At 42.5% G+C, this 19,151-nt stretch overlaps 1 protein-coding gene across 1 annotated transcript; it reads left to right on the top strand.

The window, feature by feature from the left end:
* Positions 1-2,324: 2,324 nt before the first annotated feature.
* LOC310802474 (phosphatidate phosphatase LPIN2-like) lies at positions 2,325-17,653 on the top strand (the record flags this gene model as incomplete). Its single annotated transcript, XM_083666851.1, has 20 exons — positions 2,325-2,405; positions 6,656-6,856; positions 9,674-9,769; positions 10,014-10,312; positions 10,530-10,640; positions 10,876-11,002; positions 11,134-11,638; positions 12,123-12,222; positions 12,522-12,709; positions 12,920-13,013; positions 13,156-13,225; positions 13,316-13,399; positions 13,894-13,967; positions 14,356-14,512; positions 14,637-14,785; positions 15,119-15,205; positions 15,387-15,539; positions 15,669-15,783; positions 16,114-16,217; positions 16,301-17,653. The coding sequence occupies 20 exons, from the start codon at positions 2,325-2,327 to the stop codon at positions 16,443-16,445; spliced, it is 2,940 nt and encodes a 979-aa protein (XP_083522977.1). The 3' UTR covers positions 16,446-17,653.
* Positions 17,654-19,151: the final 1,498 nt, after the last annotated feature.

Here is a 19,151-nt window from a genome sequence, read left to right as displayed (position 1 = left end):
TTTACAAGCTACATTTAAATTGTTACCAGTGTCGCTAGATTGTTACATTGTACAGTAATAATCACGTGAAAGAGCTATAGGGTCACATGGTAAGATCACAGCGCCGCGAGACGATCCTCCAACTACAAGCCGCTGAGACTGAGCTGTGAATGCTTAGAGCCCTTGCGTCCGTCAGAAATAACTGATACCGGCAGGCGAATGAGTGTCTGTACAAGGTATGTATTTACGTACTTGTCTTGGCTGAAATTAAGCTGACATTCTCTGTGAGACAGTGGTGTTTAATTGAGTTCATGGTGGAAATGACACAATTATAGTATTTAAGAGCTAGTTGATAAGAGCGTATTTTGGCTCGAGTATCCTACCAGCATCAGTCGTTTATCCCTCAGCAGGCTTTGAACCCCGGAGTATCTGTACCCTGGTTTATTGATTAAATAGCTTTTTTTTTTTAAATCTGTTTTGTGTGATACAAGCGCATTGCATACAGAAGGCGTGATAACCATGAATACCAATAGTGACAGGTGTGTAATAACAGCATAATTATCACTAGAGTACATCCCACTACAGTTATACTGTAATTAGGATGATTCATAAAATGTAAAAAGGTTTACACGTTTCTGTTAATGAAAAACGAAACTTCATGTTTTTCATGTTTTTCTGATGATGACCATTTCATTATCAGGTCATTATTAATTTCAATCAAAGTCGCCCATCATAAGGAAGCTTTTTAGGTCATTGGATTTCTCTTCCTATTCCACTGGTCAGGACTAAGGCACGATCTCATATGGCACGTTGGCCTCAAGAGTACCCTGCAACACGAGGGAAGACAGATTTGTTCTGTAATCTTGTAAACAAGATTAACACTTTCCAAGGTGCTCTCTAACCATCCTGCAGGGAGTCAGGCATGATAACAAGTCGACTGCTCTGTTGATGATACAAAACTAACATTTCTACATCCCAAATACAGTGTTTGGCTATAACATGATACCGATATGTATCATGTCAGACAAGAGGGATAGTCATCATTATACCTTCATGACAATCAGAGACCAAGGTACAGTAGTGTGTTTTGGAGGGGGCATGTTTATTGTTGTTAGTAGTGTACATATGTATAATCAGCTGTGAAGTCAGCATTTTCTGATTCATTAGTAGCCTAAATAAAGATTAATGAACAGCGCCATGAATCTATACTCTGTAACTCTTTACCTAATGCCATTGCCAACAATAAGATACGTTCCTCCACATATATTCAAAATGAAAATGAAACAGCAATCTGGCCTAATTGTGCATTCTAAGGGTTAAACAAGGTGGTTTCCTTTTATTGGTGTATTTGATGTTTATCTAGGACTGAAACTCTTAAATTGCCCACTCACTTAAATTGCCCACACGTGAATGGCCAGTCACATGTGCAACCTATTCTGCACCATAAGATTGAAATCATAAATCAAGTTCAAGTTTGTCCAGGCTACAAGCATGCAGCACATTGTTGGTAAAAGTCACTTTCTGTGTACCTAAACCTTTATCTAAGCAGTGTGCATTTCAAGTCTATATCAGGCTTTTGCCAGTCTAAGTGTGTATTTAGCAAACAGCTCCTTGAGCCAGACTTAACGGATGTGCAGTCAGCTGAATCTTCTCACTGAGAGTGTTCTTCCCCCCAGGCCTCTCATGGCTGATGAGGTGTGTCATCTGACAGGACTTAGGATACTTCTGCTTTGTCCATAAAAAGAGTTTGTGACTGTTTGATTGACATTAGTCATAAAGAACCTACAGTAGCTCCAGATTTGTTATAATGATTACAGTGTGAGACTTCTGACATTATAAAAGAACAATGATTGCACCTCTTCAGAGTTATGTACAAAATTGCATCCAATGAAATGTAATGTTAAAGTCACTCATACTGTCTGTTGCATATTTGTTCTGTTTTTACTTATCAAGACCTAATGCAGGACTCAACAATTTCCTCAAAGACTTAAATTCATAGCTCATCTGTGTTGATGTCTCTTATGAGGCCGCTCATACCTTTACATTTGGCTCACCAGTGGCTGCTAGTCAGAAAAGTTTCCTCAGCAACATACAGTTGGAGGTGGCGACCAGGACTGGGAGCTCTGAATGGCATGGGGGTTATGTTATGTAAGCGTTTTAAGGCTCAGATCTGGGGTGATTTTCCCTCATAGTATTTATTTGTGTTCGCTTAGAGGGGGGGTAAAGGCCACAGGAGCTGTGGTGCATGGCACAGGCTGGCTGGAGGGTGGCAGAGGAGGAGAGAGGGACAGAGCAGCAGCAGGGCTCAGAGTGCAATCCTAATCAGGCCGGGGTCCCAGGATGAGATGGACCTCTCAGTGAGGTGCCGTGGTCCCAGAGGTACAGTGGAAGATCAGCAGTTGCACCTCAAGTCCTCCTGGACTCTGGTGAGTTGGGATTCAGGTCTCCCTCAACAGGCTGTGTGTACTGTTTGCACTGTACTGTAACCAACGAGTCATATTTGCAGTGTTTCTTTTTATTTGTGAGCTGTTCATATATTCTCTATAAGAATCTTATTTGTTTGTATCGGACTGGCTTTTGCAACATCAGGGTTGTCATGGTTTGATGTATGCTTTAAAAGCCATGCTGTTGCTTTGCTCAGAATAGTTGTCTAACAAATGGACACTTTTCTCCCCAATTGAAATTAGATTCTCTCTCTGAGATTTAGTTGGGGTTCAAAGTCCAGTGAACTGGTATGTAGCTCAAAAGTTCAGAAGAAGCAGTCCTAGCCACCATAAGATGCTTAAACAATCTTATTGTAGAGTTTATGAAGGAGTTTATGCAAAATACATTCTGCTGCATTCAATGTCCTACGTTTGATGTATAGAAAAGAGGGCAGTTGAAGCACATTTTCCAATGAAATAAACAAATAATTTCTAAATGCTTTTGAGCTATACCATGGCAATCACTCTTCAGTTAGTGTGTGTGTGTGTGTGTGTGTGTGTGTGTGTGTGTGTGTGTGTGTGTGTGTGTGTGTGTGTGTGTGTATAGGAGTGTGAGTGTGTTTGTGTGTCTGCCTGCATGCGTGCATGCACGTGTGTCTACCCTCATAATAGGCCTTCATCATACTTGATGTGGCACCATTTCATTGTGTTCTCCATCCATTTGTTTCAACAACATCAGTCCACTCTGCGACAATGAAACAACATGAATGGCCCAAAAGCATCAAGATCAGCAAAATCCACCCAAACAATGGAGCTTTTTAAGTGGCACTGTTCCTGTTGGCTGTTTTTATTAGTGAACTCAATGGTAGGATGGGTCTGTTTATAACTGACCTCCCTGCTGCAGCAGTAAGCTGTGCCCGGCAGCCACGAGGGTGCTGCTAAGCCCTTTGTCCCCAAACTGTACGGGGCAGCAGATAGAACTAAATATTTGCTGAGGCTGTTGTTACCAACAACAAAAGTGCCATCAGTTAATTACAGAGCTACAGTACAGATGGCAAATTGTGCAAGGGATCGCCATAAAACTTTTTGACTCAATCCTGAGGATTTTTCTCTACACAAAAATAGAACAATTGTACACATTTTTTCCATGCCAGTCAGCTTTCTCATCAACACCAATACTGTAAACTAAGCTTTGAAAACAACCATGTGATGATACATTTGACCTGTGCACCATGTTTATGGAAGGGTAATAATACTAGAGCGTGTATGAGTAATACAATCTTAAACTACAGTAGATATATGTATTATCAGCTATTGGCAGGAAATCCCTATCAGCCACCCTATGCTTATTGCTCTGTCAGTGCTCTCTTTCTTGAATGTAAATTCATGAACTCATTTTAACCTAACAATCTGAGTCAGACACGTCTGACCACAGCCACGGAAAGTAGCAGGCTGTTACCTCAGTGGGTCATCACCAGCTCTTATTGCATGCTGTTGAAGTTTTAAACATGGCTTTGTTGCTGTGTTTGATTTAGCCACACAGAGTCAGCATGAGGAGGAGTTTTTCAGTGTTGTCAGATGTTGATGGTCATACTAAACAGGATGTCCATATTTAGACACGAGACAGATGAGGCAGCTCTTGTTTAGTCTTGTTTACTCTAAAGGGCTTTGTAATAGGAAGCCTAGCCAGCAAAGAGTGTGTGACAAAGACAGGGCATAGAGTATATTAGGCCTCATATTTGTTTAATGAAGTGACAGAACAAGGCCCTTATCTCTTTATCTCTGTCTCAGTGCAGATATACTTGATTCTCTTCATTGTGCTGACTGAGAAACATTTCCCACTCACATGTTTATGTGCATCTTGAACCTCAGTCATTTCTAGATCTGTATTTGGCTCTGTTTCCACTGGCAGATCTGAGGTTCAAAGGTAATTACTGTTGAATTAGTTACCATCATGGTACTATACATGCAAATCCTGCTGTGAATCTAAAATATTGTTGCTCTACACATTCAGAGGTTCTCCTCCAAACATGGTTCAAGTGATTTTGTTGGGTGCACTATACGCCAGCTCCAACACTCCCTCTCTGAATATACTAGTTTTTCTCTCTGAATCTGCTCTTAAGTTTTCAGTGTTATCTACTGTAGTTGTAAGTGTGGGAGGACCCTATCCCCTCCCTCCCTCTGACTGTATCTAGTGTTCTCTCCCTCTCTCCTATGTGTTTGTGGTTTCTGACTGTTAGTATGCTACTGTGAGTGAGTCATTTCTGTATTTCCTGTATCTCATAGTTCTAGCCCTAGGCTGGTTGTATAAGATGACTCTTCTTTGTTTCCTGACCCTGTATCTACTAGGGATAGGTGACAGAGATGTTTATCTTTTCCATTTCTTGTTTGGGCTGACATTTGACCTTTGACCCATTAGCTGATAGCTTTCAGTTTAAGAGCTGTCCTTCCATCCCTTTGATCAGGGTTAGACCGCCATTTTGTTTACTCCAGTGTCCTACAGTAACTGTAAATCATCTAACCTTCACTGGTAGTAAACAGCCATGTATCAGTTATACCAAATTGGAAGCAATATAGTCAGTCTCTTTGAGTCCCCTTTAGATCTATGGATGTGGGCTAAGCATACATTCACTACCAACGTACCTCCTTGGTGTGACCCAAATCCCATGAAATACATTCTAAGTAGGCTAGTGAGCTTTGAGAAAAAAGACATGTTGTCTTTTAGCCTCTAATGCCCACAGTAACAGCCTTCTTTTATCTTTATGTGAGGATTTAGGCCTACTTGTTTCTGTGGTACATTACACAAACACTCCCTCATGCTGGGTTTTGTTTACCTCTATATTTGATTGGGTTAATGAGAACTGTAGTGGACTTATTGTCTAGTCAGAAGACTCAGGCTAGCTAGCTGAAACACTGTAGGCCTATGTCTGAGTACAAAGACAACCGCATACAGCATTTGGATACTGGTCCTATGGAGGGACTTCTTTCACATCCCCCATCCCCCCCTCGCCCACAGGAAAGCATGGGTGGTTGGGTGACACCGTACACCTGAATTAAAGATGAGAGATCAGCTTCACAGACAAGCACAGACATAGCCCAGCAGCACTGTAGGAAAATCAGTCTCCTCTCCATTAGGGATGGGCATTTTAATTTCTTTTGACTGTTCGAGTACTCGCATTATATAATAATACAAATAAAAGAAACACTGGAACTTTAACACTTGCGCTTAGCGGGAAGCACAGTGTGTATCGAGAACATTTATCCAGAGAACTAATTTGCTTTATTTGTGGCCTAATAGAAGCTACTGAAGCTGCTAAACCGAATCAGAACCGACATAATTTAAATTTAGTGAGTCTACTTAGTCAGTCAGAAGCACAACCAACTTTGGAACAACGTCTGACTCCGTCAGGAGGCGGGAGCAGCAAAGATGTGTGATCTGTATGTGTGTGTAGGTGCCCGAGAGCATGCCAATGAGAGCATGCCAATGAGAGCATGCCAATGAGAGCATGCCAATGGCTCTGTCATTTCTTACCATCAAAGCACTCAGTATGGCCCGAATGTACATGGCAGTTACAGCATTATGTATTGGAATCAATGAATACAAACTGGTAGCCTATTGCATTTAGTGACAACATTATTACTTGCCGTTAGTCCATTATTCTCTCTGCAATTAGTTTTTTTGACCGGGTTAGGTATTACAGCTTTTTAGGGAACGAACGCATCCTCAAGTACTCATGCCTATCTCTACTCTCCATGGAGACAGCTAGTGACTAATGGGGTCCTAGCAGGGACACAGCCGGGGCTGGGCTCCAAACACGCTGGCTGGTGTGACTGGGATCTGCATGAAGCTCTGCCATGGAGAATCTCAGCCTGATTAGTCTTGTGATGCCTTTCAGCCAGGGAGTCTTTTTAGGAAAATGGGACAGAGCCACTGCGTTTAGGGTGCTGTGCGTTGCTGTGGTACAGTCTTCAGAACAACAGGAACACTTGGGTCCTAAGTGTCCTAATAACAGCGACGTCACAGAATACTCTAGCTACTGCTAAGGGATATATTCTACTTCATTAGATATCCTTTACACAACTTTTTGTTTATCATTTGCTGCTCTTAGAGGTGAATATGTTTGGTGCAGATTTAGTTAAGCCTGTTAAGCCTTAATAATCTGAAACATTCATGTCTAGGTTGTGTACAGTCTTTTACTCTATTCGTGGGGAGATGGATACACTGTAACATTGTGTTTTGGTCATGCCTACAGGTGGACACTATGAACTACGTAGGCCAGCTGGCAGGCCAGGTGCTTGTGACGGTGAAGGAGCTGTACAAGGGCATCAACCAGGCCACGCTCTCGGGCTGCATCGATGTGGTGGTGGTCCAACAACCAGATGGAACCTTCCAGTGCTCCCCATTCCATGTGCGCTTTGGAAAACTGGGTGTGCTGCGCTCCAAGGAGAAAGTGGTGAGTAGGTGGGGATGGGGGTGGGGGGATGGCGGTGGGGGGGTGGGGGGTACTTATAGTGGAAAGCTGGATGAAGGTTCTAAAGATAAGTTATGCATAAAAGTCGCTTTTGTTCAAATCCTCAATGGCGTTATTGCAGGGTTTCATGTCTTTGAACCTCTCTCCCAAACCTATTACTGACTCGTTTCATGTTGGCTTATGTAGGTGTCGCTGACACAGATACAGGTAATGAGAAATCCTCTTGAGGGGAAAGTGAAGGTCTGGGGTGAGGGTGGGTGGGGGAGGGTGGGGGGGGACATGCTGCTCGGTCACTATGGCAACAGATTTATATGTTGGCCTTGATACTATGAGCAGTATACACTCACCAAACACTTTATTAGGAACACTATACTAATACTGGGTAGGGCCTCCCTTTGCTCTCAAAACAACCTCAATTCTCAATTCAATCCAAAGATGTTGGAAACATTCCTTTAAGATTCTGGTCCATGATGACCTGATTGCATCACGCAATTCCTACAGATTTTTTTCAGGTGCACTTTCAAGCTGTGAATCTAATATATGCCGTTTAGCTGAATCTCTCGTTCTACCACATCCCAAAGGTGTTCTATTGGATTCAGATCTGGTTACTGGGAAGGCCACTGAAGAACACTGAACTCATTGTCATGTTCATGAAACCAGCTTCAGATGACTTTTGGTTTGTGACATGGTACATTATCATGATGGAAGTAGCCATTAGAAGATGGGTAAATTGTGGCCATGAAGGGATGCACATGGTCAGCAACAATACTCAAATAGGCTGTGGCATTCAAGCGATGATTGATTGGTATTAACGGGCTCAAAGTGTGCCAAAAAAACATTCCCCACACCATTACACCACCTCCACCATGAGAAGGTGTACAGGTGTTCCTAATAAAGTTCTCTGTGAGTGTAATGTAACAGTGTTGGCTGGGATGCTATTCTTTATAAGACCATTTGATAAACCAACTGCACAGGTGACATTATGGAAGGACAGAATACACTCTCTCTAATCCCATCTGTGGTAGTGTCTCTCCACTACCTCTCCTGTAACACGCAGCACTATTACTCCCTTTTTTCGCTGTTTGTACAGAGAACGGATTGTTCTTTCACACTATTTATAGAGATGCTTTTCTAGCTGAGGAGGACTAAGGTGGGATCCTGACACCGACTCAATTCATCCTGACCTCCTCAGGCTGAAGAGAGTGATTCTTTTCTACAAACAGCACACAGCAGAGCACATACCCAAAGCCTGTGCAAAGACCCCAGCTGGGTTTGTCAATGTTCACCTTTTGTTGCCCCAGAGCCTGGAATCAAAATACATAAAATTAACACAGCCTACTGGACACTTGCAAAATAAATATTTGAAACATTTTCTAAAAGAAAAAACTCATTCCTAAAATGACCAAAATGCGTATATAATAATAGTTACAACATTTTTTTTTTATGTATAACCTTGTCTGCAGCCTCCTTCATTTGAATAGGAATCAATGACACATTCTGTTGATCAGGTTGTCACTAGCAAGCTGGTTGAAGACCTGCAAACAGGTCTTCTCTGTTTTTAATTTTGAAGAAGTTATTGAATCTTTAAAAAAAAAAAAAAAAATTCACTTTGAAAGTGTCCAGTAGGCTGTTTAGATCAGTGGGAACAAATGCTAATTTAATGTATTTCGATTCAAAGCTCTGGGGCAACAAAAGGTGAACATTTTGAAAGGGGGTGTAGACTTTCTATAGGCACTGCATGTGACAGTCAGGTATACTGCCCTCAATGACAGGGGCTATTCAGTAGATTATGTCAGCCGCCTGGTAGTTGTTAGACAATTAGTGAGTAAACAGATTTCTCTGCTGATGGAGTACAATGAGCAGGGTGAGAACATTGACTGGGTGCTGTTTTTTTTTTTTTCCACTGAGTATATCCGGTGGCTAAATGATTCATGTTGTTTTTGCTCATTGGGGTTGCTCAATTTTGTAACAGCCATCATTTAGGTTTCACTTTCACAAAGGCCTTTTGATGCATAAAATAATTGTTTTTATGTTTTCTTGAGGGATTAAAAGGATACCCTAAGCACCTCTACAGTATGCACAGTGCTGCTGAAAGTTTGTGAACCCTACAGGGGTGGTCATTATTTTTGTATAAAATCTTAAAATGAACTTTAAAAATATTTATCTAAACCCCAATTTGTTAATAAAGACAATTCAAATAAAGGACACAAACCAAAAATATGACATATTTTCATTGTTTATTTCACGAAATTTCAGAAAATATGTGAACCTCTTCAGTCAATAGCTTGTGGCACCTCCATTAGCAACATTTGCCTCACAGTAGACTGATGGAGCTCAAATGTTGTTGAGATGATTTTATAGCCTTCCCCAGACTGATATGTTGATTCCAACATATGGAATTGGTAAATATAATCCTGTTATGTCAGATAAGAAAGACTGATTCTGATTAAATAAAGATTTCATGGTAAAAACTAAAAAAATCTATAATTGCACAAGGGGTTCACATACTTTCAAGCAGCACTGTATATAAGAGTGATGTTGTTTACCATATGGCTCAGCAATAGCTAATACCTCTAGCTAATACTACAGGTAATCCTCTGGCCCAGTTTTCACACATGAATCATGGTGTTGCATAAAGCATGCTAGTGTGACATTCCTTGTCATACAGTATATCTTAATATGTAAGCTACTCTTAAAGTTTGGAGGGAGTTGTCCTACTCTCTTTAACAGAAGTTCATTTAATTCCTTCAGTTTGTAGTCCAGAGTCTATGAATTAAAATCTGTCCCTTGACCCTACAGATTGACATTGAGATCAATGGAGAATCAGTGGAGCTGCACATGAAGCTTGGGGACAATGGAGAGGCCTTCTTCGTCCAGGAGACAGAACAGCACAATGTGAGTATCTTTATTGGCAACTAAATATAGCAATTTTCTTTGTTTTATTACCCAAGGCACCCCCCCCCCCCCCCCCCCATCGGAGGACTTAAGTACTTTGTTTGTTGTATTTGTTTTTAAAGTTTTTACATATGCATTTTATTTGACATATGCATTTTATATACATTTTATCTATCAATTGATTGATGTAGCATCTATATACTATGATTTTGTATCTCAGTCTTTCTTTGTCACCTTTGCCTAGGAGATTATCCCTGCCCACCTCGTTACCTCGCCCATCCCTACAGAGGAGGTTCTGTACAGGAGCAGAGAGTCCAGAGCTGGCGGGTCCGGTGTGGAGAGCGGGCAGCCCCAGGTGTCAGAGGACCCAGCCTCCGCCCAACAGCCCCCACCCAGCTCCACAGCAGGCAAGAAGAAGAAGAGACGCAGGAGGAAGCACAAAGCAGACTCCCGCAAGGAGGAGCAGACCCCCACTACTGCTCCTAGTGGTGAGGAGGTCTGTGAGCTGAGCTCGGACGAGGAGCACTCCACACACAACAGCAGGTAAATGGACAGGGGGGACTCAATGAATGTATGGGTGAGCACACTTTAAGGTTTTACAGGTTTACGGGTTTCCAGTTGGTTCAGGTTGAATCTGATTGGGTCTGGTGGGGTCTGGTTAAATCTGATTTTGTCTGGTGTCCAGTGGGTTCTATGTGGGTAGGATTAGGCCATAAAAGTGTTAACCCTGTGGCTGTCTGTGTGCTCCTCTCTCCCTCAGGGCATCCTCATTTTCCACAGTAAAAGACCCAGTAGAACAGAAGCAGCACTCTACCCTCCACTCTCTGGACAGCTACCCATTCTCTGATGGAGACTGGTCTACCTTGGACAGGTATGGTTCACTCCCTCAGTCATTAACATCTCATTCAAATATTGAACATAGATAATGATGCTAGATCCTGAAGATTTGTGTTTTCTCAGGATTTAATAAAACAAACACACTTGCACTTATATAGTGTGCTATAAAATTAAGTGCTACTCCAAACAGTTAAAATGACCTCTTAGAAGTTAACCATATATGCTCTTGTGTTTGTATTAACTTAATGTATTGTGTTGTTTGCTTACAGCAGAGCCCTGTCAGAGCCCATGTCCCCTAAGAGTGACTCTGAGCTGATGGTGAAGACATCAGAGAGCATGCACAGAGCAGAGTCACACATGCAGTGGTCCTGGGGCGAGTTCCCAGAGTCCACCAGGGTAAGACTTATGCCCCCTCACACTCAAAGGTGGAAACATGTCAAATGTTTATTGGACTCTGGTATCAAATATTTTGCAATATGACATAAATTAATGTTCATTGATTTCATACTGTGTCTCTTTTGGTCCAGGTCAGTAAGAAAGACAGGGTTGAGCTGCCAAAAACTGTGACTATTACCCCATCAGAGAGCACTCACTTCAGGGTCATCCTCAGCTCAGAGGCCATGGAGGCGGAGTCAGGGGACCTGCAGAGGGCTATGGACTCTGTGTGCACCATCGTCAAACCACAGCCTCGAACCCCGAAATCTGACCTCCACTGCTCCAAACTTGATCCACAGGACCCTATATCCAAACCCCATCACCCCATAAATGACTCAGGTGTCCCCAAACCTGACCCTTGCCCTGCAAAACCAGAATCCAGAACATACACATCTGAGCCATGTGTCCCCAAGCCTGACCTCTGCACCCCTAAACCTGAGCGTAGGACCCGCTGGACCTCCTCACCCCCCAGTGGGCCCCCCCCAGGCCGGAGGGACAGTGGCTCTGCTGCCTGTGCTGCCAGCCACATAGCTGGGGTCCCGGGAGCTGTCTGTCCTGATATGAGGTCCAAGACTGACTCACCCTCCAAGAGGAGAAGTAACGTACCATGTTTACTGGCAATCAACTATATCTTCAAAATGCGTAGTGTTTATCTATGTATTGATAGCTTATTGGTAATCTATAATACATTCATTAGACTTTTGTGAGGCCTCGCAGGACAAGTTGGTTTTGTATGGAGTTTTTTTTTTTCCCTGTTCTAAGTACCTTATAGTTCCCTAAATAGAGAATGCTGTATAGTTAGAGAAATTACTTAGATGAGTAGGGGGCCAGGCAGAGTGTGATGTGTGATGTGCTCCACCCAGACAGACTGCAGTGTTGTTAGAGCAGCATTGTGTCAGTGGAGGCCCACAGGAAGGATGTGGTTTCCTCTGTGAGGCATGGGAAGTTCCTGCTTGTCTACTTGGGTCTGAAAATGAAATCATGAAATGTTTCAATCATGAAAATACAAGATTTCTCAAGTTGAGGAAGTGAAAACAAAACATTGTTTTTGAGTGTTCAAATGTTTTCCTGTTTGACTAAGGTGTGAGGAAGAGGAGTCAACACCAGGGCCCTGAGGACATCTACCTGGATGATCTGAATGCTCTGGAGCCTGACGTTGTTGCACGCTACTTTCCTAAGAGGTACCTATGATGCCTGTCACCCAGTAAATTGAAGTCAAATCATTCACACCTGACATGCCTAGTCACCTTGCTCCTTCCCCAGACACCTCTCGACAGCCCCTCATTGATAAATATAAGCAATTATGGTGTTAGCTCCACCTACAGTAGTCTTCTGACTGTACTGTTCGGCCATGCTACTAACATCCATTCTGTTCTTTATGGAGTGATTTCTGATTGGTTTTTCACAACTCTGATGTTGACCATATCACTCCTTTGGTGTTAGTATTGTTAACGAGTCCTTGGTTCTTCCTCTGTTGCAGTGAGTCTGAGGCAGTCCCTAAGCACTGGGTGGAGGTAGGGCGGCGCTCTGGTTCCCAGTCCCCCCAGTCTGTGGGTAGTGCAGCAGCGGACAGTGGGACTGAGTGTCTGTCTGACTCGGCTGGTGACCTACCTGATGTCACCTTGTCTCTCTGCGGTGGGGTGGGAGAGAACTCTGAGATCTCAAAAGGTTAGACAGTGTTCAGTGTTGTACCTCTTCGGCTATTAGGGCTCCAGTTTAATTACTGCCCAAAGAAACAGCTAGAACACAAATACTGCATACAATACAAACCTTATGAAGGTACTGTAATAATTATAAGAGACAAGCTATGAAGACAAACAGATATTCCAGATAAACAGATGCCCTGAAGATGTACATTTTATGGAACTTTTATTACAGAAAAATTCATGGAGCACATCATCACTTATCAAGAGTTTGCCGAAAATCCAGCAATAATCGACAATCCCAATTTGGTGGTTAGAATTGCAAACCGGTGAGTTATAAAACATTCGTCATACTCATACTAAATCATACTTGGCTATCTCAATAATTCATAGGCTGTTACAGTGTATACACAACACTGTAATTTGTAGAGTTGTCTAACCTTGATACCAATGAGAGTTATCTTTTTACAGATACTACAACTGGACATTGGCAGCACCCTTGATACTCAGTATGCAGGCTTTCCAGAAGAACTTGCCGAAGGTAGATCCCATTCCCAAGATACTGTATAATATATTATGCATGCATTTCACTTTCGTATTCTGTACATGTCATTCTTGATGTGTGTCTCAGGCTACAGAGGAGGAGTGGGTAAAGGAGAAGATGCCTAAGAAGTCAGGACGCTGGTGGTTCTGGAGGAAAAGCAGTGTAAAACAGGTACTGTATGGTTGTCTCTGAGTATACTGTGGCTCCACTGCAAAGGCGTGTTTAATACCATTCCTCATTCCATTCCATGCATTACAATGAGCCCATCCTCCAATTTTTCCCTCCACCAGCCTCCCCTGCTCCACTGGTACCAGCACCTAGTTAGACGTTCCTTACTGGCTGTAGCTGGTACATGATGTTCAACCTCATTTCCTTTGTTCATTTGGGATGAATAGATGTTGACATGTCAAACCCATTAGCCTGTATTTGGTTGGCTTTCCAATGTAAATGAGCCCTAAGCAAATCAGCTTTTAGGAGGGAGTGTGCCAGTGCCAGTGCCAGTGCCTGAGTGAAGATGATTACCACGTGTGCTATCTCTCCTGTATGATAATGGGCGGTAGTGCAGTGTTACATATACAGATACATTACATACATTATATTAATTCAATGTTGACATGATGCTGTATTCATTCCTCATGGTTCATGTTGGCTCTTTTTCTCTTCAGTCAGACACCAAGTTGGAGAGACAGGAGTCCCAGCACAGAGAGAGCCCTGCCCTCAACCAGAGCCCAGCACCACAGTGAGTCAGCACCACAGCCCTGTCTAACTTACAGCCTCACACTCACACTCATCCGCCCACCCCTGGCATTGTTACACAAAGGGAGGCCCCAATTAGTCAGACAGTGATGTAACCCAACGTCTTGACATCAAAGAATTACACCTTTTATTTTTTTTATTTTTATTTTTTTTACAAAAACAGTGATTCAGGGCAAGTTATACTGTAAAGGTTCAGGTTCAACTGTAAAGGGAACCTGTCAGCATTTTTGTCTATGTTGGGATACTGTCCTCTAGCGATCACATATCAAACTGCAGGTATTTTGTAGAATAACTCATCTCTGCTTAGATTGTTTCACTCAAGAGTTAGATGTTCATAGGATGTTCATATTAGGTTGTCATCTGTCATGCAGGCAGAAGGCAGCAGACTCCTCCAGTGATGACGAATCTAAAGAGCTCAACGCCGTGGCACCTGCCGTGGCCTCTACTGAGCGTGTGCAGACAGAGGGACCAGCACCAACCAACTCTCACTCCTACAAGAAGTCCCTCCGCCTCTCCTCAGACCAGATAGTAAGAGCCACACTCACAAGTTAGATGATTTAGATTCCCATCCATAACATGTGATGTCGGCAATTGTCAGACACAGATTCTTATCACCCTATTGAATACATCATTTCAACACTTTCTCTCCTAGGCCAGTCTGAAGCTGAAGGAGGGGCCTAATGATGTCACCTTCAGCATCACCACGCAGTACCAAGGCACGTGTCGCTGCGAGGGCACCATCTACCTGTGGAACTGGGATGACAAGGTCATCATCTCTGACATCGATGGCACCATCACCAAGTAAAGTGGATTTTCATGCTATAAATTCACGTTATTAATCACCTCAGTATTATGGTTCTTACTCTGACGCACTGATCTCCCAGTGCGTCATTCTCAGGCCACTGAACATCTGGTACAGAATTAAGGCCCCCTCATGATCTTGTAATCCAACAGCTTCTGTTTGAAGTAGGAGGTCTGCTAATCAGCTAATTGTATGCTGTCCAAACCCATTATTAGGCCTATAATGAATCGGCTTGGACATACAGCTCTTAGGTAATAGAGGTTCCTAGACCCTTTCATCCATTTTTTTTTTTTTTTTTTTTTTAAATCTCAACAAAATTCCAATTTTCTTAGGTCGGACGTTTTTGGACAGATTCTCCCTCAGCTTGGGAAAGACTGGACTCATCAAGGCATCGCCAAGCTCTACCACTCAGTACATGAGTAAGCCTCTGCCCAGACCTTATGTGTTTCATGTTCACTAAGTAAATGACAAAAAATGACATTCTTGTTTTGCTTGAGAAAGTACCACAAGTCAATAGTCAGAGAGAAGAGAGAGTGAATTGTGTGCAATTTTACTCCAAGTTGAGTTTGCATTTACTTCAGTAAGCAATGTCCTCTTCAGGAATGGCTATAAGTTCCTGTACTGCTCAGCACGTGCCATCGGCATGGCAGACATGACCAGAGGGTACCTGCACTGGGTGAATGACCGAGGCACCATCCTACCGCGAGGACCCCTCATGCTCTCTCCCAGCAGCCTCTTCTCTGCCTTCCACAGGTACAACTACTCCTCTGGCTCTCATTTGGTTCATTGCACTTCCAAGAGGAAGGATTTTCTAAGCAAGCTAACCCTAACCCTAAGGTCAGATGTTAAGTCTTTAAACCTTTTAATTTGCCCTTCTATCAGGGAGGTCATCGAAAAGAAGCCGGAAAAATTCAAGATTGAATGCCTCACAGACATCAAGAACCTCTTCTACCCAAATACACTCCCGTTCTACGCAGCCTTTGGGAACAGAGCAAATGTACATTTCCTTTAATCCTCTCATATAAAAACCGAAAAATCCAAATACATATAAAAACTGATAAATCCATAGAGGGAACATGATTTCAATTTGATCTGAACTATGTTGATTACTATGAACCCTACAACAGAAGTGTATACTAATCCATGTAGAGATGACTCTGAAAATTGACTACAGTAGATTTGAAAAGCTTTGCCTTCCATACAGTTGATCGAGATTAAGGCTACTGACTATAGAAAGAGATATTAATTATTATAGCAAATCAACTGTACACTAAATGAAAATTACAATGAAATGCTAACCTGAGACATTATCTTGCTCTCATTTCAGGATGTGTTTGCCTACAAGCAAGTGGGTGTCCCTGTGTGTCGGATATTCACAGTGAACCCTAAAGGAGAGCTCATCCTAGAGCAGACCAGAGGCAATAAGACATCGTAAGTGTTTCTCTCTGTATGTCAGTAGAGTGTGTTTCTCTGGGAGTATAATTGACTAACCCTGGTTCTGTCTCTGTTTGTAGGTATAGCCGACTGAGTGAGCTTGTGGAGCATGTTTTTCCTTTACGAAGTAAGGAACAAAGTGCCACCTTCAGTTTCCCAGAATTCAGTTCTTTCTGCTTCTGGAGACAGCCAATTGCGGAGGTCTGCCTTGAGGAGCTGCTCTGATTCCTTTTTGCTCGTCCAGATATCTGTGGTATTATCAGGTATTACCATAAGATAGAGTCAGTAGCTACTAGCTTTGGTAAGGTAGATGCACTTTGTGTTTTTTTTAAGAAGTCTGAAGGAGTAGTTATTATTGCACAACATGATTGTCTTTTCCATTGTGGTTACTTGCACTGCCTTACATATTACCTGCTTTGATGACTTTTTACCATGTGTCTATGCTGATGCTTAGTTCAATGTTTAGCACTCTACAGATACAATAGTATTGAGAGAGCAACTCAAAAAGAACAGGCTCACTTTATGAATTTAGGTATACTGTACATTCCAGCATAGACTGTACAGCCTTTTGGAGATACAATATAAGGAGAAATAAATACTTGCTTAGTTGAGGTTAGTTGATTATATCTGCTTGAGTGAAAATGAGCTCCTCATGTCGGAGAGTTTTGCTGCATTGAAAAGCCTTACTCTATGTACAGTACTATATGCTAAGCTGTAACTGAGATTTTGCACTAAGCTGCCAGTAGAACTGGCAAAGTCTTAGATTCACACACTGTATGAAATAGATATAGGTAAATTCTAATGATCTGAGCTGGCTCAATGTTCTAGACAAACAGGATGGCTGCAAACGTCTTTAAGGTTAGGGAAGCACTTTCTAAACTATAGATGCTGCTGCTGTAGTCGTGGTCACACACACACACACACACACACACACACACACACACACACACACACACACACACACACACACACACAAAGCACTGACCTTTTGGACAGAGACAGAATAATTATGCACTGAAAGCACAACTATTCCGTGTTTTAGCAGACATTTTCAGGTCTGATTATGATTGTGTTAAGATATTCTCTTGTATAGGACACGTTTCTCATGTTATGCTTGGGTTTGTCTTCTTTAGATCTTGATGCTGTTGTATTTTTGAAGTTCATTGGTGATTGAAGTAATGCCATTCTTTCTATGAAAGTGATATATTTGTGTGGAGAGAACACACATCTTAAAGCTATGGTATTTGTAGTACTTCTAGGAACTGCTTTGGTAGTGCTCAGTGTCCACTTCACAGCTCTCACTCTCCAATCTCAAAATGCCTTTACTGTTGCTTAAATAAGTATTCATTTTGAAAGGAATTACATGTGTCTGAATTCAATGAGACAATTGTGATTGCATTGTACCAATTTGATTTACCATGTATATTGGGAGTGTCACCATGTTTTATGAAGTGTATGTTTGAGATATGAATGTTTACAAAAAATCCATAAAATCTAAGATTTATTATATGTGTTTGCTAAGCTTATTCCCATACACTTTCCAACATTTTTAAATATTTAACATTTAAGTCATTTAGCAGCCGCTTTTATCCAAAGTGACTTGCAATAAGTGCATTTGTCTAAGTAAGTGAATCAACTATACAACAGTCATCATAAGTAAAACCTACGACAAGTGCCATTAGCAGTCACAGTGCTAGAGAAAGGAAGAACATTTTTTTGATTCTGATAATGTAGGGTGTTAGGGGGTGTAGAAGTCTGAGGAGGAAGAGCCCAGGTGTACCCTAAAGAGATGGGTCTTTAGTCTACGGCGGAATATCGTCCTGACAGTGGTGGGAAGCTCATTCCACCACTGGGGCGCCAAGACAGAGAAGAGCCGTGACTGAGCAGAACGACCACTACGTCCTCATAGAGATGGTGGTGCCAAGCGGACAGCAGAGGTGGAAGAACGGAGTGATCAGGCCAGGGTTTGGGGACTGACCATCGTTTGCAGATAGGGAGGGGATGTTCCCTTTACCGCTCTGTAGGCGAGTACCAGGGTCTTGAATCTGATGCAAGCTGCTATTGGGAGCCAGTGAAGGGTGTGGAGGAGGGGGGTGACATGGGAGAATTTGGGGAGACTGAACACCAGACGGGCTGCAGCGTTCTGGATGAGCTGCAGAGGTGTGATGGTGGAGGCAGTAATCTATCTCCCACAATATGGTCTGAACCCTCTCCACATTACCAGGTATGAGCAATACTTAATACCCTATCCACATTGGAGGGGCTGAGGTGGAGAGAGTCAACAACTTCAGGTTTCTGCACGTCTGTTTTTCCTCAGGAAATTCGGCATGTCCCCACAGATCCTCACAAAGTTTGACAGGTGCACCATTAAGAGCATCCTGTCCGGCTGCATCACCCACCGCCTGGTAAAAAGCCCTGCAGAGCGGTGAAAATGGCCCAGTCCATCACGGGCCGTGACCTCCCTGTCGTCCACGCCATCTACTCTGAGAGATGCAACAGGAAGGCCAGGAAAATCATCAAGGACAACAGCCATCCCAGTCGCACCCTGTACTCTCTGCTTCCATCGGGCAGACAGTACCAAAGCATTCAGACCGGGACCAACAGGTTCCAGAATAGTTTCTACCATTAGGCCCCCCCCGCCGTAAAATATGTTTACTTATTTACTGTTACTACTTCTATTGTAATTATATCTATGATTACATTTATGTTTATGATTATGTTTACATTTTTACTTATTACACTGTATTGTTAATTGATGTTGGAGAACTGCTCTGCCTTAAGCATTTTGTTGCATTGTGTACTTGTATATGACGTAATGGCAAATAAACTTGAACTAAAATTACTCATGGACAGTTTAGGACAAACCTTTTATTACAGACACCAGAACATTAAAGAAATACCATTATTCAGGAAAAGGCAATAAAACATGTA

This window comes from Argentina silus (assembly GCF_951799395.1).
Source record: "Argentina silus genome assembly, chromosome: 1".
NCBI lineage: Eukaryota > Metazoa > Chordata > Actinopteri > Argentiniformes > Argentinidae > Argentina > Argentina silus.
This window is presented reverse-complemented; position numbering and strand designations above follow the sequence as displayed.